The following is a 27,622-nucleotide window of genomic DNA, read 5'->3' as shown; positions in this document are numbered from 1 at the left end:
TTCGATATTCTTCGAGGTAATTGGGGATAAACCTTTCCATTCACGCTAATAAATTACATCCACACACCACAAATCATTCACCGTACCTCAGGGTATTCGACATTCTTCGAGGTAATTGAGGATAAACCTTTCCATTCATGCTAATAAATTACATCCACACACCACAAATCATTCACTCTACCTCAGGGTATTCGATATTCTTCGAGGTAATTGGGGATAAACCTTTCCATTCACGCTAATAAATTACATCCACAAACCACAAATCATTCACCGTACCTCAGGGTATTCGATATTCTTCGAGGTAATTGGGGATAAACCTTTCCATTCACGCTAATAAATTACATCCACAAACCACAAATCATTCACCGTACCTCAGGGTATTCGATATTCTTCGAGGTAATTGGGGATAAACCTTTCCATTCACGCTAATAAATTACATGCACCACAAATCATTCACACTTTCCCAAAGTACTGGATAAGCCCTGCATTCACGCAAATAAATACATTCATTCCGATAAAAAAAACATATCACATATACGAAGAAGGAACAAAGATCTATATTTATTTTATGTTATTAATATTTATAATGTTACAATGTAGAAAAAATGTCTGAACATTTTTGTGTAATGTTAAAATGATCATTTTTGGCAGGGCTGACATTTGATCACGTTATCACTGATGCACCTCCACTGAATTCATCTCCCGCCTAAACATCCACATGCATGGTTACTTTTTTCTAGTTTTGTTGGTGATTGTTGATCAACAACTTGCATTATTTTTTACTGGAGTTAATGATGATTATTTATTTTCAGTCAAATAAAACGTAATTTAATTTAAAATGGTGCTTCAGAATTCAGGAAAATATAAACCGGAAGGAAAAGAAAGATCAGGGTGAGTTTTAAAGTATGTGCTGTTCTCATGCCAAGCCTAAAAGGAAACAATATTGAGTTATTTTTTAATGATGTTTTTTAATCTCCTTTAAATGCAAAATTTTAAATAGTTATTTATAATTTTATTCTGTTATTTTGTGACATGTAAATGTTAGGAAATTCATGTTAAACCAGTACAATTTAAATATTTCAGGAATGAAGATGCGTCTGAATATCGATTGAGGCAGAGCTTAGAAAGTGATAAGATCGACTTTAAATATGGTTTTGACCGGATTAAGGATCATCAAGAGAGGATCGGCTTTCTCATTAACATGCATGCTGTAAGGAGAATTTTATGTTTAAAGTTTTTTCTTTCCTGACTCAGTATGGTCGATTGTTTCAGACTGAAATCCTCGACGAGGACAAGCGTTTAATAAGTGCCGTCGACTATTATTTCATCCAGGAGGACGGGAGCAGATTTAAAGCGTCTTTACCCTATCAGCCGTACTTTCTCATTTTAGTCAAAAAAGAATGTATACAAGAAGTGTCCGCTTACTTGACAAAAAGGTTTGCAGGGACGCTTCTCTCTGTGGAATTAGTCATCAAAGAAGATTTGGATTTGGTAAGATTAGGATAAGTTAATTAAGGTTTTTATCTCAACTAAAAACCTTAATTAATTGTAAGATATTAATTGGTCAAGTGGACCACGAAATTAGTGAATTAGGATTAAGATTAGAGTAGGAATTGGAGTCTTTACAACTTGTGCACAACGACCAGTATTGGTCTATTCCGTTGTTGTTTACAGCTCCTAATTAAGCTTAAGTTAATAATACCACATCAAATCTATCAAATATACATATCCATGCCATTCATTCACGGCCTACCACATAAATTAAACACATTTCTCTTGTCCGATAACTTCAAAATAGCTTTCAAAAATTATAAAACAATTCAAACACTTTTTTCCAAAATTAAAGATCCCACACCAATAACAAATAAATCTGACGTAATCTACAAGATCAACTGTTTAAACTGTCCGGCAACTTACATCGGTCTTACATCCCAATATCTGGACAAGAGAGTAAAGCAACATATCTATGATTGCAAAAAACCCAAGCAAAATCCTACAGCACTCGCTACCCACCATTTTGAACACAAACACAATTTTGACTTCAACAATCCAAAAATATAACACACAGAACAAAACAAACATAAACGTAATTTTTTAGAAATGGTTTACATCAACAGAGATAAACAGCATCAATTACAGAACAGATACATGTAAACTCAGTCACAGCTACGCTAATATCATTAATCAAATTCAGTATCAATAACATACATATATCATCATCACATCACACAAAACATATAAAACAATCATTACATGCCTCACATCAAACATTTCTACATACACTAATTCTATGTTAATTTAGCTTTCTTTCTCTAATTATCCCCTGAAAGGATAATCAGGCCAAACCATTACCCATTCTTTCCCATCGTTGGCTCCTTTTAACTCAAAGAAGCAGACTCCTCATATAAAAAATGTTTTCTGTCCTTACTTCCTTCCCCACCCCTTCAAAATCCAACGTATATAAACATAAAACATCAATATCTCACTGGCACTCTCAACACGACACCCAATAATGACATATTTAAACAGAAAACAAACACTGAGTCAGTACAAATACTTTGATTGAATCTAAAATTTCTAGCATTGTATCAATTCATTTTTTTTCACCCCCAAATTGTATTTGTAAAATTTAAACAATGTTTATACATCCCAGACCCTGAAGATGACCTCAATAAAGATCAAAACATTGGCACAATAAAGAAAATGTTTTTCTAAAACCTACGTCACACCAGACCGCATCTCACGATCTCCAAATAATCATTAACTAATGGTCACTAAACACCACACATTAAGCTTAAGGCTTTTTACAAGATCTGAAAGTTTTTTTTTGTTTTTTTTTTAAGGACAGTGTAGCATAGGCATGGTTCTACCACTCCAAGTCTATACATATGCTTTTGGAGTCTCCAGTGTCCAATTAGCATCCAACTATTATTCTAGTCTTAACATTGCCTAGATTTAATAGTTCTGCCATTAGTTTCTAATAGTCATTTGATGACATTTTTTGCATTTCTCTCCTGGTCTACATTCCAATTCTGTAAGATAGGAGGTCGCTATAGAAGGTTGTCCATTAAAAGGGATTTCTCTGTATGAAATTTTACCTCAATTCAGGATATTGCTCTAGCAATGCCATTTGTAATTGCTTCGAATTGTCTTGGATATCTTTTTACCCTTTTTGATAATGTCCCAATGGTGTTATAGTTGGAAATACCTGACATTTCTAAGTATTACATGTAAGCTCTTTCCAAATTTGGGAATCCATGCAATGTCTTCCACCTTAATAGCATCTCTAGAAACAAACAAGCCTTGTCTGGAGCTCTGGACTCATGTCAGGGCTTATCAAACATTAGTAAGCGTCTATTTTACAGTATGCAGGCTGACTCACGTTACTGACATGTTGCAGTTGTTACCTTTACAGCTGTGGTCTGACAATTACAGAGAACATGCATCACTAATATCCATAGGGTTTCTTCAATGATGACACTTTCTGGAAATTTATTCTTGACATAAAATATAAAGTATTAAAAAAAAAAAATACAGTATGATGTTAATGTCATCCTTGTGTACACTAGGAATACCGTAGACAGGAAAATGTTGTTTTCCAATCTACATAACTGCAGAATAACATTCCTCACAAATATTCAAAGTATATTGTCAGGCAGAAAAAATATTGTAGCTTTGGACTCTTTTTATTGAGAAAAACAATATACCTATCTGACCTCTCTAATCTTTGATGTGATAGACAAATTAATGAGAAAGAACTGACTCAGGCACAGGATGGGCTGGGGTTGGTCGGGTGGACCGGGTCCTGGGATTGGGTGCGTGTGTGTCGTGGATCACATGACGTCGTAAACAATTTTCACATTCAAATGGGATCTGTTAGTACCATCACTTTAATAATTTAAACTTTTTCAACCCCCTTAAGCCTGCCTGCACAATCCCCTGTGGCCTGGCCCTCCTGTGCCATCCTACGCACAAGTCTTGTGTATGGTTGATGAATTAATCACGAGGCCAACATTTAAAAAAAAAATTTTCTTAAGTATATTAAACAATTAAAAGTTTTTGTTCTATGTTTTTAATGTATTTTCAGCCTAATCATTTGATCGGTTTAAAGCAGAGGTATTTGAAGTTATTATTCGCTACTGTGAGTGATTTGATCAAGGTGCGTCAAGTAATTCGGCCAAGTGTTAAGAAAAATCAAAACCGAGAAGCGAGCAATACATTTTACAATGACATGTTGGAGTCTGAGATTAGAAACAAGAACAATACAGGAGCTAGGAAACATTCTGACCATTTAGAAAGCATTTTGGACATTAGGTAATGATGCTTGTTCAAATTATTTTTAATTATTGAATTAAACTTTTTTTTTTTTTCACCAGGGAGTTTGATGTCCCTTATCACGTCAGGGTGTCAATCGATAATAAGATATTTGTAGGTCTTTGGTATTCGATTCAAAGCAGGGGTTCTAATCTTCCTCCTATCATCACAAAAAGGGATGATATTATCGACCGACCAGATTTGATTGTTTTAGCATACGACATAGAAACTACAAAACTTCCTTTGAAGTTTCCTGATGCTTCAGTCGATCAGATAATGATGATTTCATACATGATAGACGGTCAGGTTAGTTTGCTTTAAAAATATCTTATTTACAAAAATGACATGATTTTCCCTTTTAGGGCTACCTGATAACCAACCGAGAGATAATTTCTTGTGATGTCGAAGATTTTGAATACACACCAAAGCCGGAGTTTGAAGGCTTTTTTACTATTTTTAATGAACCAAATGAGATGGCCTTGATCCAGAGATTTTTCGAACACATAATGGAGGTTGGTATATACTATTGGTACATATGGTATGTACTAATCGAATTGTGTATAAAATGTTTTCTCTAGATCAGACCACACATTTTTGTCACTTACAATGGTGACGGTTTTGATTGGCCGTTCGTTGAAGCGAGGGCAAAATTTCATGGAATGACCATGAAACAGGAAATCGGTTTTTATAAAGGGAAAGATGGCATTTATTTATGCCGGCCTGCCACACACATGGATTGTTTATGGTAAGTCTCTCATTTTACTATTGCAAATTATTTAGACCACAATTTTTATCAAGTTTACTTGATTCATATTCATAAGTTTATAAGTAATAAGAATAATTTCATTTAATTATTTTTTGTTATGAATAGTTGGGTGAAAAGAGATTCATACCTTCCAGTCGGATCCCATAATCTAAAAGCTGTTGCTAAAGCTAAACTTCGGTATGACCCAGTTGAACTGGACCCAGAAGAAATGTGTAAAATGGCAGTAGAACAGCCTCAGGTTTTGTCAAACTACTCTGTCTCTGATGCAGTTGCTACGTATTATCTTTATATGAAATACGTCCATCCATTTATCTTCGCTTTATGCACAATCATTCCAATGGACCCTGATGAAGTAAGTTGAATTAAATTTCAAAATGTTTCAGAATTTTTTTACTTTATTATCTTTTAAATTAGGTTTTAAGAAAAGGCTCAGGGACACTTTGCGAATCACTTCTGATGGTCGAAGCTTTTCATGCCAACATTGTCTTTCCAAATAAAGAAGAAGCACAGTACAACAAACTGTCCTCTGATGGCCATGTCTTAGATTCGGAAACTTATGTGGGTGGACATGTAGAAGCCCTAGAATCAGGTGTATTTCGTGCTGACATACCTTGCCGTTTTAGAATGGTGACTGTTACTGATTAGCATAAATTGAAAGCATATAATGACACAATTTTTCACCAGGTACCTGAAGCGTTGAACATGTTGATATCTAACGTAGACAAAGCGTTAAAACATGCTATAGAAGTAGAAGAAAACATTCCTTTGAACACAGTTACCAATTTTGACGAAATTTCTGAAGACATAAAATCAAAATTGAGTGAATTGAGGGACACACCTTGTCGGATGGAAAACCCGATGATATACCATTTGGATGTTGGTAAGTTCTAAAATATGTTGATCATTAACATGTTGATTGTATTCTATGCTTGGCTATTTTGGTTGCCCACGGTGGAACCCAACTTATCACTTAAAATAACACTCTAATACATAAAAATATTGTAAATGATTTTTAAAATTTTATTAGATTTGTCTAAGTGATGTAAATTGTATGATACAACACTCCCCCGTAGGGCTAAGCAAATGAAATAGGCAACCCCCAGAACATTGAGTGTGTTTTTTTCTTTTTTCTTCACTTTCTCCAATAATTTTTCCTTTAATTTTAAACGTAATCATACAAAATGGGTAAATAATTAATTTAAATAACAAAACACGTTATGTAGTTTTCACAGAATGAGTAAAAAAAAAAGTTGGGTGTGTGGTCTAGAGCACATGGTGGAAGTGAAAACTTAAATTAGGGTAAATTAACAATTTACCCAACTTAATTATCTACACCAAAGAAGGATCTGATCTTCTCGAAGAACATTTCCATACATTACCAATGATTATGAGTGGAGATTTCAATGTTGACTTCTCCAAAGATACATCAAAGCCTCTAGTGGATTTTTTGAAAACAAAATTAGATCTTAATATGTCCAATGATTCAAATGAAAGTACAACGAAATATGGAACAATGATTGACGGAGTTTTTGTGAGATAGTTAGGAAATTCATTTTAATCAAAAGTATTTGTCTCATATTTAAGTTACCATAAACCAATAGTTTCGTTTCTAGAGTCTGATACCAACGACAATCAGTCAGAGCACAATCAAATTCCTACACAATCATAATTGTAAACATTTTCAACGTAATTACATTGTGATTATACAAAATAAAGAACAAAAATTGTATTTTGTTTGTTAATTTACACTAATTTAAGTTTTCACTTCCACCGTGTGCTCTAGACCACACACCCAACTTTTAATGTTGTCTAATGACATACATTTTTAATGACGATAGATATAATGTCTTATAAATACATGACAAATTCTGTCATATTAACATATGTTCTTACACGTGTATTATGATAAATTATTATGATGAATTACAATCATAGAATAATTAATTATTCTCAATAATTATTTTCAATAATTATTTTGAAAAACTTTTCGCTTCAGAAACATACTGGTAAAGCGCACTGGAGTTAGCGTCGATACTGAAAGCGACTGCTTCGTCATGCTCCCTCATGTAACGCTCATTCGTGTTAGTCCGGATTCAGTACCGAGTTCGGCCGAGCGCGTATACAGCGGTGACGCTTTGACTCTATTTCTCTCTCTCGCTCTACTGACTGTCTCTCTCATGCTTAGTCGACTCGAGCCGATTCTACCTGAATGAGCGTTACATCTTCGAGCGTGACGGCTCAGTCTCATTCAAAACTCACAAAAAAAGTGCTGAGCGCGCCTAAAGAAGTTTTCACTTCAAAAATTAAATCATTGTAGCCAGTGACACTTTTGCCCTTTCTGAAGCGGCTCTTTGAATTTTGAATGGAACTTTACAGCTGGTGAAATGGAGGGAGAGTTTAAAAAGTATAATTGTGACCTTGCATCTTACAAAATCAATATGTTAAGAGTTACTATACATATTTTTCTGTCATGTAAATTAATTTAAAACATTCATTTGTAATAAAAGTTTTCCAATTTTATAAGTAACAAAGCATACATCTTATACAATTTTTAGTGACTTATTTGTTACTTGTGAGATTTCTTCGTGGGGTCTTCAGGATGATGCAATTTGGTCGTTACTAATTATTTCGCTGGGTTAGTCTGTCAGACTTGTTGGAGCATTACACCATCTTCAGTGTTGTTAAAAAAAGTAATAAAAAAAAAAAATGGAATGAAGATGTTGAAATAGGTATGACAGACCAACCAGGGATAAATAGACTAAAATAATCAGTAATGACCAAATTGCAAGTTCATTACCTCGCCAATCACACAGAGAAATTTTATGATTTAAAAAGTAATACTTCTACTTTGTATTTTTCTTTAATAAGTGACAGTAAAAGAAAAAAAAAAAAAAAACAATTTCAGGTGCTATGTACCCAAATATAATTTTAACAAATCGGCTCCAGCCTTCTGCGATGGTCAATGAGATGATATGTGCTGCTTGTGATTTCAACAAACCTGGCGCTCTTTGCCAAAGGACCATGGCTTGGATGTGGAGAGGAGATATAAGTACGTTTTATACAATGATTTATATATTTTTGTAAAAACCTCTTTTCGCTTGTTTTAGTGCCAGCAAGTAAAAGTGAATTTCATCGGATTCAGCAGCAATTGGAAATTGAAAAGTTCCCCCCGGAATTCCCAGGCGGGGCGCCCCGCGCGTTTCACAATCTTTCAAAAGAAGAACAGGCAGCGGCTGAGAAAAAGCGTCTGACGGACTATTGCCGTAAAGCTTATAAAAAGACCAAAGTGACAAGGCTGGAAGAAAGGACGACAACAGTTTGCCAAAAAGAGAATTCCTTTTATGTCGACACTGTACGAGCTTTTCGAGATAGGCGATATGAATACAAAGGGTTGTGTAAAGTAAGGAATAATTTTTGTTCCACTTCAACAAATGTATTAAGATCACTTACAAATATCAGTGTTTTATGTTTTGCAACACCCAGTTATATTTCAAGAAGTATTTTACACTGGCTAAAAACAAAAATTTATACATTTTTACTTTAATTGCACATTATTAATTACAAGATATTTATGTGCAAAATATGATGTGATGATTTTTTTGTTCTAGGTGGCCAAAAAACAAGTGTCAGATGCTATTTCTAAAGGAGATGCCGGTGAAATTAAGTCTGCGAAAAATCGAGAGATCCTTTATGACTCCTTGCAACTTGCGCATAAATGTATTTTGAATTCATTTTACGGTTACGTCATGAGGAGAGGAGCCAGGTGGCACAGCATGGAAATGGCCGGCATTGTATGCTATACCGGGGCCAACATAATCACAAAGGCCAGGGAAATAATAGAACAGGTCGGACGACCTTTGGAGCTCGACACGGACGGTATTTGGTGTGTGTTGCCAGCGTCTTTTCCCGAAAATTACACCGTCTGTTCGACCAAGCCTGGCAAGTCAAAAGTGACAATCTCTTATCCTAACGCTGTTTTAAACTCAATGGTCAAAGTAAGAGTAGACTTTTTATTTTTCATTGTAAATCTTATTTTTTAAATGTGTAACACTTTAGGAACACTTCACAAACCACGTTTACCATGAGCTTGTGGACAAAGAAAATATAAAATACGAAATGAGAAGTGAAAACTCTGTATTTTTTGAAGTTGATGGACCGTATCTGGCCATGGTTTTACCAGCATCCAAAGAAGAAGGGAAAAGACTTAAGAAGCGTTATGCCGTTTTTAATTTTGATGGCAGTTTAGCAGAGTTGAAAGGGTAATAATTTTTTTATATTTATTTATGATTGTTTTGTATTAGTTAGCAATATTAAGCTTACCTACTAAAAATTTTTGGAAAGGTCAATTCAGACCAACAATGACAAAATGCTGGTACACAGGTTTACACAGGCAAAACCAGGGCAAATATTATTAAAAAATAATCACATTTATACTAAGTATTAAAATAATAAGTGAATTAATTGTGTTAATATGATCATGTTTTCTGATTTATATAAACATTAAGTGTTGGGGGACCACGGTAGCTGAGTGGTTAGCATGAGAGACTCTCACGCCGTGGTCGTGGGTTCGATTCCCACCGTCGCCTCTGGCCCTTTTTTCACAATAACCCCCCCCCCCAATTTGAACACACATATAAGAATACGTCACCATGGCATAGATCATAACGCAAAAAAAAATTTGTATTATTTATTGTAGATTTGAAGTTAAAAGACGAGGAGAATTACAGTTAATTAAAATTTTCCAGTCTTCTGTTTTTGAAGCATTTTTAAAAGGAAACACTTTAGAAAAGTGTTATGAATCAGTTGCCAAAGTCGCAAATTATTGGTTGGATGTTCTGTACAGTAAGGTATAGTTATCATTTTTATTTTTATGACTTCATAAAAAAAAATTAAATGGGAATTAAAACACTTTAGGCTTGCAATATGCCAGATTCTGAACTGTTTGAACTCATCACTGAGAATAAGTCCATGAGCAGGAAGCTTGAAGATTACGGGAAACAGAAATCAACTTCGATAAGCACGGCCAAAAGGTTGGCTGAATTTCTCGGCGACCAAATGGTCAAAGATGCTGGCCTTGCTTGTAAATATGTCATCGCGAGAAAACCAGAAGGCTCTCCTGTTACTGAAAGGTTTATTATATTAATAATTCTCTGACAAAATTATAAAATAAATAATTTATTTCCTCAGGGCGATACCTTTAGCAATTTTTCAAGCGGAAGAAGCTGTAAAAAGACACCATTTACGTAAATGGCTCAAAGATAATTCAATAACTGATTTTGATATAAGACATATACTTGATTGGGATTATTATATTGAAAGGTTGGGCGGGGCGATTCAAAAAATCATCACGATTCCAGCCGCTATGCAAGGGGCAAGTTTGCCTGCGTCAAAGTGTCAGGCAAATTTAATAGTTTTTTTTTTTTTGTTAACAGTTGTCTAATCCAGTTCCAAGAGTAAGACATCCCGAATGGCTTCACAAGAAAATGTTAGGAAAAACCGATACTTTAAAGCAAAGAAAAATTAATGAACTGTTTGTAAAACTTCCACCAAAACAGGACAATACAGAAACTGAGGTAATTGTTTAAAACTAAAAATTCATTTAACACTATCAGAGCCTGTTAGCTGCCACACTTGGTGTTTCTTATGGTAATGACCCATGCAGCAGTTTTGACCAAGTGTTTATTGACAGAAAAGCCAAGGGAGTTGTAGCATTATTGGTTGTCGGTTTTGAAAAAGTCAGGCAGTGGTCAGGACGACCCTACGAGTCGGTTTTTAAAAGTCTGTTCAGTAGTTGTGTTGTATTCAGTCAGCTCTGACACATCTAGTGTTTCTTTGAGTGATTCATACCTCTACTTGTTTTTAGTCTGTTTTATTGAGTTCCAAAACGAAAACGATAATAGCGGAAAAGTTGAAAAAGGTTTTTAAAAGTCTGTTCAGTAGTTGTGTTGTATTCAGTCAGCTCTGACACATCTAGTGTTTCTTTGAGTGATTCATACCTCTACTTGTTTTTCGTCTATTTTATTGTGTTCCAAAACGAAAACGATAATAGCGGAAAAGTTGACGCAAGGTTAAAAAGCTTGCTTTGTAGGATATGATGTTACCCTTTTTTCATACACAAAAAAAAAAATGCTAAAATAGTCGGAGTTTTGTTGTTGGGATTGGAGCTGACAGGCCGCGAGGAAAAGGAGTCGAGAGGAGAGAGATGAGTTTGGTCAGGTTGGCGTGGGGACACGGACAGAATCAAGCTCGCTGGAGATTTTTCCTTGGGAAAAGAAAAGGAAGAAAATACATCATCCACAGCTAAATGTGTGTGTGTTGGTAGTCAGGCCTGACTTGAAGTCTTCGGGCTTAATTTCTTTTAGTTTATCGTTCTTATAAGGAAAAAAGTTTTTTTTTGTTTTTAAATAAATTGTATGAAGAGATTTGTTAGTTGTCTATTTTACCTTTATTATTAGTGTCATGTATTTTGAATAATTTTTAAAGATTACTACTACTTCAAGACCAATGGAAGGAAACCGACCAACAGTCCTCAGTAGCAGTGTAGATAGAGGTGCTGTCTCCCAAACCTACGGCCATATATTTTTTTCCTTTTTCTCCTCTCTTTCTCTCTTCTTTTTCCTTACCCTTTTTCTTTCTTTATTTAAATTTAGTTCCAGCACTCTTTCTTCCCCTGTTTCTTTGTCTATATTTTTTTCATATATATTATTCCCCTTTCCTCCCTCAAACAAGCTCATAGCCATCCGAACCGCATTACATTTTTATTAATTTTGTCGCTTCCTCCTTTGTTTCCCTTGGACAACAAAAGGACGACTGGCGCCCAACTTTTATTTTCTTTATCTTGCCAACGTTTCGATCTTTATTGAGATCATCTTCAGGGCCTGGGATTTACAAAAATTGTTTACATTTAACAAATACATTTAGGATGTGGAAAAGTGAATTTATACAATGCAAAATATATTTTTTATATTTAATCAACAACTACAACTTAACACTAACACCATCCACTATTACTAATAATACTACATTAAGTCTATCAAATACAAACAAACCAGCATACATATTTCCATGCTATTTATTCAAGGCCTATCACATAAATTAAACACATTTCTCTCGTCCGATAACTTCAAAATAGCTTTCAAAAATTATAAAACAATCCTAACACTTTTTTACAAAATTAAAGATCCCACACCAATAACAAATAAATCTGACGTAATCTACAAAATCAACTGTTTAAACTGTCTGGCAACTTACATCGGTCTTACATCCCAATATCTGGACAATCCTACAGCACTCGCTACCCACCATTTTGAACGCCAACACAATTTCGACTTCAAAAATCCAAAAATATTACATACAGAACAAAACAAACATAAACGTAATGTCTTAGAAATGGTTTATATCAACAGAGATAAACACAGCATCAATTACAGAACAGATACATGTAAACTCACACATTGTTTCCCTTCGTCGGCTCTTTTCACCTCAAAGAAGCCAACTCCTTATACAAAAATGTCTTTTCTATACCGACTTCCTTCCCCACCCCTTCAAAATCCAATGTATATAAACATAAAACAGCAAAATCTCACTGGCACTCACAACACGACACGCAAGAATGGCACAATTACACAGAAAAACAACATTTGAGTGAGTAGAAATACTTTGAATATAAAATATATTTTTTTGCATTGTATAAAAATTCACTTTTCCACATCCTAAATGTATTTGTTAAATGTAAACAATGTTTATAAATCCCTGAAGATGATCTCAATAAAGATCGAAACGTTGGCACGATAAAGAAAATGTTTTTCTGAAACCTACATCACACCAGACCGCATCTCACGATTTCTGAATAATTAATAGAAAGAGTGTTAAATTGTTACAAAAAAAATAGGCAAATTTATTTCTTGTAGATTGTTCTCTCATAATTTCTCTTTGGGAACTATCAACAGAAATTTATTGCAATTGGCCATCATTTTCAATGCTTCATGGAACATTTGCTTGCGTCATTTGCCTTAGGATGGTCCTATATCCAGTTGGATGCCACTTGCTGTTAAACCTGGTCTGGTAGCCAAATAGCCTCCACTGCTCTGCTTTCTGAATTATTTATATGTATCAAAAGAAGCTGTGATTATATAATGATGACAATTTATTCATCTGGTTGATGCTAGACTATATTTTTAGATTGAAAATACAGAAATTGTTGATATTGAGGATATTGGAAATGATACTAGTCCAAAGTTAGGAAGGCCCATAGTTCACACCAATAAACGGAAACGTGATCCAACACCTGAAAAGGCAGTAGTGTACAAAACCTGGAAGGAAGCTTTGGGTTCTCCTCCACCATTTGGGACCACAAAAGTAAATAAGTTTCATGTTATTTATTAAAGTTCTATAAGTGTAAACGGAGAGGTTTTCTTCAATTCAGATTGAAAGGCTCGAGTGGTTGAAGTTTCAAAAAAAGAAATGGGCTTGGCAAAAGGAAGCGAGACAGTCACAAGAAGGCAGGACGAAAAATTCCTCAACTTGTGTTAGTGAAAAGAGGTTGGCTATGCATAATATCAGATCGTCTTCTCTCGGAGGGTTTTTACAAAAAGCCCAAAGATCTTTATTGAACACACCATGGCAAATTATCCAGGTAATTGATATTGTTTAAATTTTCAAAATACACTCTTAACAAACGTAAGTTCTATTTGTGTAGATCATGGAAACCAATTCACCCGGCGTTTTAAAAGTGTGGGCCTTAGTTGGAAACGAGCTACATCAAGTGCGATTAATCGTTCCTAGAACGTTTTATGTGAACCATCGCATGGCCAAAGAAGAAGTGCCAGGAGTTTTTTTCAAAAAATGCAACCGGTCCTTGCCACGCTCAAGACCGAGTTACTTCCTGTATGAATATTCGGTACCTGAAGAAATATATCAGGAACATAGCAAGTATGCATTTTACAATACAAGTACATACTCAGGTTTTAAGTTTTTTTAAAAGATAAACAGACATGAAGGGTTTATAAGAAAAATATTGAGGAGTCCTCTCTCCCCCCTCCAAAGAGAGAGAAAGAGCAATGAGATTCCATAAAATAAAATTTATGCTGTTAAATACCCAGTTTGTTTCTTGTAAAATTAAAACTGTTAAACCCTCGTACTTTTCCCTTTGGATCCATTCAACCATTTATGCATGATGCACTTTTCATTGCACCACCACCATCATACTTCATAGGCAAAACAAATAATGGCTGTTAATTAATGATCATTTAGAGATTGTGAGATGCGGTCTTGGGTGATGTAGGTTTAGGAAAACATTTTTTTTATCATGCCAACGTTTCGATCTTTATTGGGATCATCTTCAGGGCCTTGTTTTGCCTGCATTTCAACAAAAACATCTCATAGCATCTCACGAACTCTAATTAACAAATAATAAACTAAGAACTAGTTATTAAAAAAAAAAAAAAACTACATTCAAATGAAAGTAACATATTTACTCATATGAGTGTTCAAATTTACTAAAATTCAAAATTACTCCCATTGCTAATTTGCATTGCCCCAATCGGTCATAAAAGGATCTGAGGACATTGTTTAATACGACAGATGTTTTTCTCTCAGCTATTTCAACTTAATTTTTATTATGTCATTATTTTTTCTGGTGGAAAGTACTTCCAAAAATGCAGTGAGAAGTGCTTTAATAAAAGAATATTTTATATGTTACTCTTGTTTGAATCTAGAAGTTTTTTTTTTTTTTTAAATACGGTTTTCTGTCAGCTATTTCAACTTAATTTTATATTATGTCATTATTTTTTCTGGTAGAAAGTACTTCCAAAAATGCAGTGAGAAGTGCTTTAATAAAAGAATATTTTATGTAATTCACTAGTTTCGNTTTTATGTGTTACTTTCGTTTGAATCTAGAAGTTTTTTTTTTAAATACAGTTGTCTGTTAGCTATTTTAACTTAATTTTTATTATGTCATTATTTTTTCTGGTGGAAAGTTCTTCCAAAAATGCAGTGAGAAGTGCTTTAATAAAAGAATATTTTATGTGTTACTTTCGTTTGAATCTAGAAGTTTTTTTTTTTAAAATACGGTTTTCTGTCATTTATTTCAACTTAATTTTATATTATGTCATTATTTTTTCTGGTGGAAAGTACTTCCAAAAATGCAGTGAGAAGTACTTTAATAAAAGAATATTTTATATGTTACTCTTGTTTGAATCTAGAAGTTTTTTTTTTTTTTAAATACGGTTTTCTGTCAGCTATTTCAACTTAATTTTATATTATGTCATTATTTTTTCTGGTGGAAAGTACTTCCAAAATGCAGTGAGAAGTGCTTTAAGAAAATAATTTTTATTAGCATAGCTTACTATTTGTTTTGCCATCCATGTCGGAATATGCGATTCATATTTTTACGCACCAACACTGTTTTTCCTATGGTGTATTGAAAAATGAATCGCCCTGAATTTATATAGGGGTTATTTGCTTGTCTTATTTCTACACCCTCATGTTTTTTGGAAATATTCATTAATGGTGAATAATCACATTTATCTCCAAAATTCTTTACAATTATTTTCAATTCATTTTTTCCAATTCATATTAAGACGAAGACTGGCTTACAGATAATAAAACCTGTCATTATATTAAATAATTAAATAGAGAAAAGTTAATATTAAGTTTGCATGCTTTTGTAATCGTTGATATCCATATTTATAGTTTCGATAATTTAAGTACTTTATATTTATTTATACACTTATTTTAGTGATTTGATTGCGGACTTATCAACCTCAGATGTTGAAGGCATATATGAAACTAAAGTCTCTATTTTATTTCGAGCGCTTTTAAAACTTGGATGTGTCTGTGCTGTTGATAAAAATGAAAAACAGAGGTTAGCAAATGCTCTTACAGAAAACAACACCTTTATGCTTAATCATCTTGTGTTTAAAACCATAGCACATCAGCCGTATTTGGAGGAGGTAAGAACAAATGAAATTTTTGCTTTTTTAATTCATTTTATAAAATATTTGTGTGATTGTAGAGTGAAATTAATTTGAAACGCCTCTTCTTATATTACAATAAAGCGCCTACTAGTTCGAAAGCGATTGTTGCACTGTTTGTAACACCTTCAAAGCGAGCCGTTGTAGTAATTGTCGATTCAGTTAAAACAAACCAAATGCCTAATTTAACACAGGCCTACTTAGCTGAAAGGAAGGCCAGGTTTAATAAAAATAAATTATAATTTTTAAAATATGTATTGACCACTGGTTTTGTAGATTGGACAAGGGTGATGAATCGTTACCCCCAAAAGAGATTAAATTTGAAGTGAAGTTTGAGACAGACTTGAAACTGGCATTCAGGCAAATTCAAGTCGCTCTTCATATTTATAGGGACGAGAAAAAAGGACCAACAGTATTAGCTGTGCAGACACAAAGAGGTATAAAATAAACAAAATAAAAAATTATTATTCGACCACAATCACTGTTAATTTGGTTTTATTACTTAACTTTAAACTATTTAGATTGATATTCTATATGCGTCAAACCATAAAAAATAATGGCTGTACTTTACAGATATTCACCAGTTGTCAAATCTTCTCCCGGTGTTGAACGATTGGCCAACGATTCCAATTTACGTGCAAGATCGTGAATCCAGCTTGTCGAGTTTAGATTGGCAAAGGGTTGGTTCAAAGCTGATGATAAAGCACTACTTGAACTGTGAAGCAGCAATCGCACTGCAGACAGAACAGTGCCGGTATTTTCACCTGCCTTTAGGCAACGTCCCGCAAGATGCTACGCTCTTTGCCTCTGATTTATTTTTCGCAAGGCATCTCTTGAAAAACAACTTTGTACTTTGGTGTTCTGACAGTGACAGGCCAGATCTCGGCGGTCGAGAAGCTGACGATAACAGGCATGTAACATTTCATTGTATTAATAATATTCAATTAATTAAGGTTTTTAGTTGAGATAAAAAAGTCAGTGTCACGAGCGGGATTCGAACCCACGACCTTTGGCTTGATACGCTGCTACTCTACCACTTGAGCTATCGTGACTTCGATCCACTCAGGCACTAACTTCCCACTTTCTTACTTAGAATGTAATTGCATAATCGTGAAAGTGCTTTTCCACGAGTCAGCCTCCTCATTTCTGTATGGCCAATCAGGGAATAATGGAGACTAACCATATCATCTTCATCATAGAATTGTGAAAAGCCTTGACTTAAATGGCTGTGACACAGACTCATCTAAAACTTCCTTAAAAGAGGCTGGCATGTATTTGTATTGTATTGTATTGTTATTTATTTAATAGATAATTTTACATAAATTTTGTAAAAAAGTTAAATAAAAGGGGAAATGTCTGGCACATTATAATATCCTTGTGGCAGAGGTCTTAAATATATTTACAATTTTTGCTAATTTGGCATAATAAGAAATAAAGAACAATGGTGAAAAATTATTATAAAAACCACTTGAAGGCATTTATTTCATAGGTAAAGTATGTCTGTGGAGAACGCAATGACTGCTGCTGCAAAATAAAAAAACTTTCGTTTTCATTACTCATTGTTATTAGTATTTTTAATTTTATTTATTCATTCTACATTTATTTTTGTAATTATTAATTTTTTTTAAAGTTTGCTGTGGACCCCCAATGGGTAGAACCTTTTCCTTCCCTGTCTGCCACAAAATCCAGCCTGGAGAATTGGGCATTAATGAAGTAGTTAGGTCCTAAACACAGCCTACAACAGTATGCCCATCACCCAGTGAGGCAAAAAAAAAAATTTTTAAAAAATTCCATAAATTGTTCCTCCACTCTGACTCACCCTGAACTCTTGTACACACAGAGCTGGTTTTGTAATCAATTAAAAATAAAGAAAATAAAATACTCTTCAATTATACAAAAAGAATTCCCACCTTTATCAATAAACAAACTAATAAATTGACATCTTTTCCTAACAGTTAACAATGATGACTGTGTTAACGAAAAAAAAAAAAAAAATCTCACACTACACACTACACAAGTGAAACTTCCTGATGAAAGTCCACATTTAAGAACATGTTTGGTTTGAAATCAGTATTCAAATTGTAATTTATAATCATTAATGATTCATCTTATTCTACAAAAGAGACTATAGTGTTTATGGTAACTAAAATATGATATGAAAGTTCTTGATCCTAATTTCTCAAGGTCTCTACCAAATATGTCATCATGCTGCTTCCTGATTTAGCAGTTTAGACGTTGGTATAATTGTTTATTTTTAAATTAAATTCATTTCTTAAAAAAAAAGTCTGAATACCATAATAAACAGTGTCACACTCAGCCCGTCCTTGAATTTACTGTGATACATGCTCGGAAAGGATAGTTCTTCAGCTTGTTCGTCAGATAGCAAACTTTGTGGCAAATTCGTAAATATTTATCGTCGCTCTAGAGGAAAGTATTTTGTTGAGCAGTCAAACTATCTTCGATCTTTATCGAATCAGTACTGAAAAAAGATTAGTTTATTTTTATATCATTCAAAAGATAAAGTGAAATTAAGTATTGTAACCTTTTCTTGGCATTTTATTAACTAGACCCATTAGATAACTTGATTTATAATTTTTTTCCCCCATTTAACGTGAACAAAACTTCAACAAATGATTATCCCCAGCCAGAAGATAAATTGAAAGTGCATTTGAGATCCTGTCAAACAAGTGGCGCATCTTTCGTTTACCATTGATGTTGATTTGGCTGAAATGATTGTCAATGCCGCATGTGAACTATATAATTTTGTTAAAACAAGATATGGAATCCAAACATCACAACAAAGGTAAAAATGATTACCAATGGCAACCAATTTCCACCGACAGCACCACTCGAGGAAATTCTAGAGCACTATCTACGCCAATTTTTTTTACAACAAATATTTAATTTTGTGCCAACTTTTGTAGTACTTGCTAGTGTCTAACTAATAAGTAAATATACCATTTAACATGATAGATATTGTATAATTAAAACAAAAATAATAGACTTTACTGCATAATATAAATTTACCAAACTCATTCTTCTCTGTTGTCATTCCTTCCTTTCCAAGCAGGATGCAAATTTCTTCCCAGCTCTGCTTACTGAGTATGTGATCGTGGTATTGTGCGATCTTCATATCCCACAGAGCTCGACGTCTATCATTAATTTTTTCAAGTCAATTTTTGCATTTTGTGAAGAAAAAACAAAACTACTACTTATGTCATAGCCATAACATATCAATAAAAGTAAATAAATAATATATATTTTTATTTAAAAAACTATAAAGAAATATTTACTAAGGCTAACAAATTTAAATAAGACAAATTAATTGTAAAAATTTCGTGTAAAATAAATAACTTTAAAAGATAAACAATAAATGAAACAAAGTCAAAGGGATTCTAGTCATGTAAAAAGCTAAATATACATTGAGATAAAACGTTTCTTTGAAACACAGATTACGTAAACCTGTAACTCTGAGTTCATTTGTTTGCAGACTACTGACAGATTTTGAGGAAAGTACTAGCACAGTCACCAACACGCCTGGTTCATACACTTCCGTTTGCGTCGAACTTGATATTGACAGTTTGGCCGTTAATACTTTGCTTCAATCACACCACGTCCATGATATTGAGGGGGTGTCTTCGAGCATCGGTTTTGATACAATACCGCAAGCTTCATTGCAGGAAATGGTCGAGGGCCAGATGCCACAGACGTCCTACGACGAAACAGCCCAATGCTCCGGGGCGTTCAAAATACTCAGGTTTATGGTCAACTCTTGGCTCAGGGATGTTTCCATGCACAAAAATATTTTCGCTGACTTCCAAATTGTCCACTTCTACAGGTATTGCTATCAGGACATTCTCAAATAAACGATAATATATTTGTTTATTATTTAATTAATATATTTATTTTAATCTTTGAAGATGGCTACGTTCACCAAATGCTTTACTTTATGATCCAGCCTTGAGAAGGACTCTTCATAATTTGATGAAAAAATTATTTATGCAGGTATCAGAAATTGTAAAGAATTCACATATTTGCAAACACCATGCACACACAAATAATTCTAGTGATAAATGCTTTAATATTGCTGGAAAAAACAAGTTTTAACTGCATATTAAAATGTTTTAGCTGGTTGCTGAATTTAAAAGGCTCGGTTCAATAATTGTGTTTGCCAATTTCAACAAAATTATAATTTGCACTAAGAAAAGGACAGTCGAGGATGCCATAGGCTATGTCGAGTTTGTTGTTAGCAGCATAAGGAACAAGGAACTCTTTCACAGCATTCAAATGACTTACAGCCAATGTTGGGAGTATTTAATTTGGCTCGATCCTGTAAGTTAAAAACAAAAAAATATTTTATTTGTTTTATATAAAATATTTTTAAAAATTCACTAGTTTTCATGGTCTGCTTGACCAATTAATATCTTTCAATTAATTAAGGTTTTTATTTGAGATAAAAAAGTCAGTCCTTCTCAAAAAGACAGTCCCTACTCACAGTAAGTTGTTTTGCAAAGATCCGGATTTTGAGCCCTTTAGCTCATCATCAGATTGAAGGACTTTTACAACCACGTTCCAATTAGCAGCTGATTTTTTTAATGGCGCTCAATTTGAACGTACAAAACGCGGAAGTTATAACACAAATAAATATTATTGGGTTGTCCGGAAAATAATGCAGGATTTTAAGTTTTCATTAAAAAAAATCTATATAAAATATTCTGTTTACGTTTACAGGATTACTCATTTGTATGAATGTCAACACTTATTAATCCTCTTCCAAATGATATTGTTTGTTTACCTCTGTAGCATTCCGCTACTTGGAAATAATTCAGTCATCCTTATAATGTCAAAGCGAGAATTTCGTACGATTTTCTTTTACGAGTTTAAACTCGGCCGAAGCGGAGCCCAAACGGCTAGAAACATTAACCAAGTCTGGGGCGAGGGTTGTGTTAATGAGTGCACTGTGCAAAGGTGGTTTAAAAAATTTCGGGAGGGAGATTTCAGCCTTGAAGATGAAGAAGGTCGTGGAAGGCCTTCCTCTCTTAATGATGATGTTCTGCGATCAGTGGTGGAAGAAAACCCCAAAACAACTGTTCGAGAACTTGCAGAGCAACTCAAAGTCAGTAAAACGACCGTCGCTGACCACCTCAAGGCGATTGGAAAAGTGAAAAAACTCGAAAATTGGGTTCCACACTCATTAAACGATCGCCAAAAAAATCAGCGCTTTGATGTTTGTGCATCACTTCTTTGTCGAAACAAAAATGACCCATTTCTGGCCAGAATTGTTACATGTGACGAAAAGTGGATTCTCTACGATAACACTAGACGTTCTGGACAGTGGCTCGACAAAGGAGAAGCTCCAATACATTTTCCAAAGCCCCCAACTCATCAAAAAAAGGTAATGGTTACGGTATGGTGGGCTTCATTTGGTTTAATACACTACAGCTTCTTAAATCCTGGCGAAACCATCAATGCTGAATCATACTGTAACCAAATTAATACCATGCATCAGAAATTGGCAGTAATGAAGCCCTCTTTGGTCAATCGGAAAGGGCCCATTTTGTTGCATGACAACGCTCGACCACATGTGTCACGTGTAACGTCACAAAAATTATTGGAGCTTGGCTATGAAACTTTGCCTCACCCACCCTACTCTCCGGACCTCTCGCCTACTGACTACCATTTTTTTAGACACCTGGACCACTACTTACAACACATAATATTCAAAAATCAAACGGAACTGGAAAATGCATTTATTGACTTTATCAATTCTAAAAATTCTGAATTCTACTCAGACGGAATTAATAAGTTACCAACACGTTGGGAGAAATGTATTGAGAGTATGGGAAATTATTTTGATTAAAGAACATTGCTTTAAAGTAACTAGTTTCTTTTTTTTTGTTTAATACCAAAATCCTGCATTATTTTCCGGACAACCCAATATAATAGTAAATGCTTAATATTATTAAATTACTATAAAAATAATAACAATTAAAATAATTAATTTAATTATTTGGACGTTTGCTATTATTTATGTACATATTTAAAATGGGAGGTAGATCAAAATCTGTTATATTATTAATGCATTTATCACCATGTTCAATTTTACATTTTTTAATTTCAAATTTCTCAAACCAATCTAGTTCTTTCCCTTTGCTGAAACTACGCAACACTGCTACCATTTTTTATCTTTTCAAATCAAAGAACAAATTAATTAAATCAGTTCATTTCTGGAAACGCTATGCAGAAGATATTTTATGCATACGGTCAGGAACATTAGAGGATCTCAAAGAATTCCTCCAACTAATAATTCTCTACACTGTAATATAAATTTTACATTGGAAATTATGGATTGTTGCAAAACAACTTACTGTGAGTAGGAACTGTCTTTTTGAGAAGGATTGAATCCATCATTTATCATTTCTAAAAAAGTCAGTGTCACGGGCGGGATTCGAACCCACGACTTTTGGTTAAATACGCCGCTGCTCTACCACTTGAGCTATCGTGACTTCGATCCACTTGAAAACTAACTTCCCATCTCAACCACACCTTTTGAATTTTAGCTCCTTTTTTTTGCCATTTTTCAAATGTCGTGTAATCTATTTGATTCTCGGCGAAAATGAAATGGCCACGGAGAGCTTTATTGAAAGTATACTTCATTTTTACTTATTAAATTCACTAATTTTCATGGTCCGATTGACCAATTAATTGAAGTTTTCAATCTCAATTTTTTATCTAAACTAAAAACCATAATTAATTGAAAGATTTTTAAAAATTTGCTTTGTTTTTCAAGTCAAATCATGGCGGGGTAAAAGGCAAATTACCAGAAGGCCTTGGAGACGTAGGAGAAGGAAAAGAGCAAACGATGCGTTTAGAGATGACTGACGACACGATGATGTCCTTGACAGAAGATTATTCAGAGTCAGATGGAGTAAGTATAATCCATTCAGGATGGTCAGCGTGAAATTGTGCTCATCCTTACCTCTACCCAGGTATTGAGAGTGTGATATTGCGCTCTTTTCTCTTCACTTTTAGATTCAAAAACCTATCCTTAAGTTCATAGAGACATTATGCTGTTTAAGTTATTATTTTTTGCACTAGTAAGACTGGGAAATTTAGAAAGCATAACACTGTTTGTTTGATTGTCAATGAATTTTAAAAATTACCATGGTCCGTTCAACAGGTATGAGCCGATCGCCTGGGAAAATAAAAATCTGCATTGTACCATTATTTGCCTGCTCGCTTAAAATTGCAGGGCTTTTTTTTTTTTTTTTTCAAATGTTTCTTCATGTTATATTACTCCAGCCCCGCATTTATACTTCACAAGAATCCAGTAGTAATGAAGGAACAAGAATTCACCCACCATCATGTCCAAGAAGGCTGGACACGAGGAAGAAAAAGAAGGAAACTCCTAGGTTGCATAGGCCCTCATATCCTTATTTTTCATCCGAATAACTTGATTTTTATTAACCCTCATCACATTTTACTTTTCCTTTTTCTCTTTTTATTTCTTTCTAATCTTGAAGCAGTGTGTAAGACAAGCGTCACTTTTGTTTATTTATTTTTTGCTTATAAGAGAAAGTGGTCCACTAATGTAATATTTTAGATCTAACACTTATAACTTCTAACCAGCCCACTACTGAAATGCCATCCGGCTCCTTAGAACCTTAGGAATAATGAGGAGAGGAAATCGGCTAATTAAACAATGTTTACACACAATAAGCAACACACTGCTTCTTTGAACTTCATTCTAAAAATGAAGAGACTAGAGCAGTGGTTCCCAAAGTGGTCCCTACGGACCCCCAGGGGTGCCCGGTATCATTCGGGGGGTCTGTGAAAAATTAAAATTGATTTGGGGGTCTCTGAACGTCAGGGGGTCTGCGCAAGGTTTAATATAAAATAATATAATATAAATAATAATATAAAATAATTATTCANTGGATACCAGGGACTGGAGGAGTTCCCTCCTGAGCACTGCAGCTGAGCTGTACAGCTTATTGTACTTTATCCCTGGCTCCATATTTTGGGGGAGGGCTCGCAACACAAACGTGAACTTGAGCCCCCGTTGTACCGGTGTTCTTCCATCGAAGAAACTCATTTTTGAAGGGGGTTGGGACCAAATTCAGGGTCGCTGAGATCCGATCCGGCTCCTTCCATTGATGAGTGCCATGTCAATTTCTTTCAATTTTCAGCCACCGGTCCCCTTAGGCATCAGAAAAGTCCAGAGGCGACGGTGGGGATCAAACCCACGACCGCGGGATCTACTAGCCGAGAGTCTGACGCCTTAACCACTCGGCTACCGCTGCCCCCCACTGTCAACACTTAACGGCTCATCATACAGACCAGAACCAAAGATTTGAAGACATTCTTCACTTCCCGACTGAACCCTTTTGCACGTGGACAAACTCAGATCCCAAACACAGATGAATCCATACTAATACAGGAGCAGCTTATTGAAATATCCACAAATGAGGAACTTAAACCAATGTTTTTACGAGGATACCACAAATTCTGGTTACAAAAACTGATCCCAATTTTATATCCTGCATTATGAGTTATTGTATAGAAGTTGTTGACTTCTTTCCCGTCTTCCTATTAGGTAGAACGTGGATTCAGTGCCGTTATGAACCTCATCACAAAAGAAAGAAACCGATTAGAAATTATACACTCATAACATCTCATCACATTCATCCAAGTCATTAATTTTTTTATATTTTATTTTAAACAAAAGTAATTAATAAGAAGTTCTTTTCAGAGGAATCTTCGGAAGAGGTACTCTAAGGTTTACCTCTTCCGAAGATTCCTCTGAAAAGAACTTCTTGTATCCAGCAGGTCGATAATCTATTTTCAAAAGTAATTAATATTATAATTTATATATATTTATAATTTCAAAAATACTTCTTCAACAAAACTTTTTTTTGTAATTTTTATATTATGCATTTATGTAGCTTTTTCACTTGGGGGTTCGTGGGCAATTTTTGACTGTAAAAAGGGGGTCAAAAAAGTTTGGGAATCACTGGACTAGAGCGTGATATAGCATGTCTGAGCGTGATGGCAGGCTCTTCGTGCCTCACTGAGGGAAGAAAGATTGTGACATCACGTTCACCATCCTGAACGACTTAATAAAATAAAAATTTCATTGTGGATTAATTTTTATTTTTCCTCCCAAGCCTGAAGTTGTTATGAATTGGAATTTGAGCGAGTATCTTCCCGAGGAAGCTGGCGTTCAGTCACATTTCACTACTATAGTGGCCGGTTACATAAGTGCTGTTTACCAATACATGAATACATCCGAACCCGTGTCGGCGACGCCAAAAAGGGTATCAGCGCTTTCGAGCCAGATGGCAACTCAAGCCATACCGCTTGGAGTCGGCGCTCACCTTTCTACGGCTGAGTTCGCCAAAGCCCTCATCAGCGGAGATATGACGCAAAAATTGTTTTTGTAATTATTTTAATTAAATATAATTGAATATTTATATTTAAAAAATAAGACATTGATTTTTTCTTATATTTTAGAATTACACAAAAAATCCAGAAAAAACTACCTATTTATAAATTGAAGGAAGATGACATTATAAATTTCACCCAGTTTCATGCAGGAGCTCATAATGTTATGAAACCTGCTTTGGAATTTGTTAAAGCCATCAGCAAGGTTCACATTTTTTTTTTTTTTAATTCAAAAGCTACTAGTTAATAATTATTTTTTTATAATTTAGGTCTTATCTTTGGATTCGGCAGTGGAAGATGAAGTTAGCAGTTTAAAAAGGAATCTGCTTAGGTTGATCAACACCGGGGAATTTAGTAACGATGCCGAATGGCACGATCCGTGTTCTTCCGTCATTTTACCAGAAGTCATCTGCAGATCCTGCAATCACTGCAGGGATATTGATTTGTGTAAAGATAACAACCGAGCGATCGTTAATGACATGTGAGTTTATACATTTTCTGGCATAATTTTGAAATAGTGGTTTCCGGTCGTTGCGTAACAGCATCATTGTGAAGCAGTGCTGCCGTACTGGACCTACAAGATCAACAAAGAAAAAGAATAGGAGGGCAGTCCTACGCTGAACGGGGTACTGCAAACTTCTCCCAAAAAATAATTTTTTTTAGTTTTAAGGTTACAAAACAAACAACTTACAAGATGATTATTTTTGTTAGCTTTTTTCTGAAAATTGATCATAAATATAATTGTTAGCATCATAATAAAATAATCATAACAAAATAATAAAATTGACATGATGCTAATAATTATATTTATGATCAAATTTCAGTAAAAGCTAACAAAAATAAACATCTTGTAAGATGTTTGTTTTGTAACCTTAAAACTAAAAAAATTTCCTTTTTACAATTAAAAAAAAAATTAAAAAAAATAAAATAAAATAAATAAATAAACATTCTTTCGCCATCCAAAAATAATTATAAATTAAAATTTAATTTTCTTATTAATTTCTAATATTATAAATTCTATTCTAATTCTAATTAAAGAACAAAAAAAGATTCCTTCTTGTGAATAGGTTTTTTTCTTTATCACTCACCGTCGGTAAATCCGTGTCATTATTTTTTGAGAGAAGTTTGCGGTACCGCGTTCAGCATAGGACTGCACTCCTTTTCTTTTTCTTTATTGATCATGTAGGTCCAGTATAGCAGCATTGCTTGACATGGTCATATTTGAAATCTTACGCCTTTGGTTTGTCGGTCATTTTGTGCAGTGCACAATTAGTGTCAAGTTTTGTTTGTCATTTTACTTATTCTAAAAAATAAAATAAAACAAACTAAAGAACAAAATGGTGTAAATAAGCAGATCAGGATGACTAGAAACGACTCTCCTTTTTGTTTACTTATGACAGCGATTTTTTGCTAACTAATATTTTTAATACAGGTATTATTGGCAATGCCCAATCTGCGATACTAACTACGACAATTTAGAAATAGAAACAATTCTGCTTGATATTGTGAACAGAAAGTCGATGGCTTACATACTCCAGGACCTGCAATGCGTCAAATGCCATCAGATCAAAATGGAAAACATGACTGAGCATTGTACATGCGCTGGTCAATTCCAAACGCTCATAAATCGCCAGGAGCTTGGAAAATATCTAAAAACTTTCAAGGGGATAGCCGTCAGCTTCAACATGCCTCTGCTCCTCGAGTGCGTCAACTGGATTCTTAAAATGAACCCTTCAATATTCACTAAGTGAATACATTATTGTTCTTGTTATTGTTATTGTTATCGATGTATATATTTGTATTACGTATCCGCACTGTATTATATTTTTGTAATTAAGTTTTTAGTGTTATGATTTAAATTATAAATCAATATCTGTATTCATGCAGCATTTAAGTTAGTTTTATTTTATTATTATTTTTTTAATCTTCCAGGATACAATGTGCTTACTAAACTAAGCTCCTATTAAATTGTTAAACTACAACTGGATAGTTCAAGAAAATGCATATGTTGTATATAAATAGGGAGACTCAATTTTTATTTTAAAAATTTAATCTTATACAAAATGTTTCAAAATGTACATAAATGTTACTTATTTAAGTTGGTCTTCTAAGTCTTTAAATTTTG

At 34.1% G+C, this 27,622-nt stretch overlaps 1 protein-coding gene across 1 annotated transcript; it reads left to right on the top strand.

Moving 5' to 3' along the window:
* Positions 1–735: 735 nt before the first annotated feature.
* LOC106663202 (DNA polymerase epsilon catalytic subunit A) lies at positions 736–27,622 on the top strand. The gene is made up of 33 exons (XM_014387865.2): positions 736–891; positions 1,084–1,210; positions 1,273–1,491; positions 4,088–4,314; positions 4,377–4,620; positions 4,677–4,826; positions 4,893–5,059; positions 5,186–5,432; positions 5,495–5,707; positions 5,765–5,960; positions 7,986–8,129; positions 8,188–8,480; positions 8,689–9,075; positions 9,137–9,339; positions 9,777–9,927; positions 9,995–10,209; positions 10,268–10,451; positions 10,513–10,653; positions 13,262–13,438; positions 13,506–13,715; positions 13,779–14,011; positions 15,819–16,032; positions 16,095–16,273; positions 16,330–16,490; positions 16,627–16,963; positions 19,544–19,891; positions 19,974–20,058; positions 20,182–20,385; positions 22,844–22,981; positions 25,221–25,492; positions 25,567–25,702; positions 25,767–25,978; positions 26,930–27,622. Exons 1-33 carry the CDS (start codon positions 839–841, stop codon positions 27,246–27,248), a joined length of 6,786 nt encoding a protein of 2,261 aa, XP_014243351.1. The 5' UTR covers positions 736–838; the 3' UTR covers positions 27,249–27,622.

Source organism: Cimex lectularius, unplaced genomic scaffold (assembly GCF_000648675.2).
Source record: "Cimex lectularius strain Harlan isolate CLEC.00 unplaced genomic scaffold, Clec_2.1 scaffold22, whole genome shotgun sequence".
NCBI classification, from domain to species: Eukaryota; Metazoa; Arthropoda; class Insecta; order Hemiptera; family Cimicidae; genus Cimex; species Cimex lectularius.
Note: the sequence above shows the minus strand (reverse complement) of the source record. Positions and strands in the feature narration are given on the sequence as shown.

What these genes read in the sequence shown, in the direction of transcription:
- LOC106663202 (XM_014387865.2), top strand. Translation starts at nt 839, where the DNA reads ATGGTGCTTCAGAATTCAGGAAAATATAAACCGGAAGGAAAAGAAAGA. An exon ending in CACCATTTGGGACCACAAAA is followed by an intron (nt 13,439 to 13,505) that starts GTAAATAAGTTT and finishes TCTTCAATTCAG; the next exon opens with ATTGAAAGGCTCGAGTGGTT. An exon ending in ATATATCAGGAACATAGCAA is followed by an intron (nt 14,012 to 15,818) that starts GTATGCATTTTA and finishes CACTTATTTTAG; the next exon opens with TGATTTGATTGCGGACTTAT.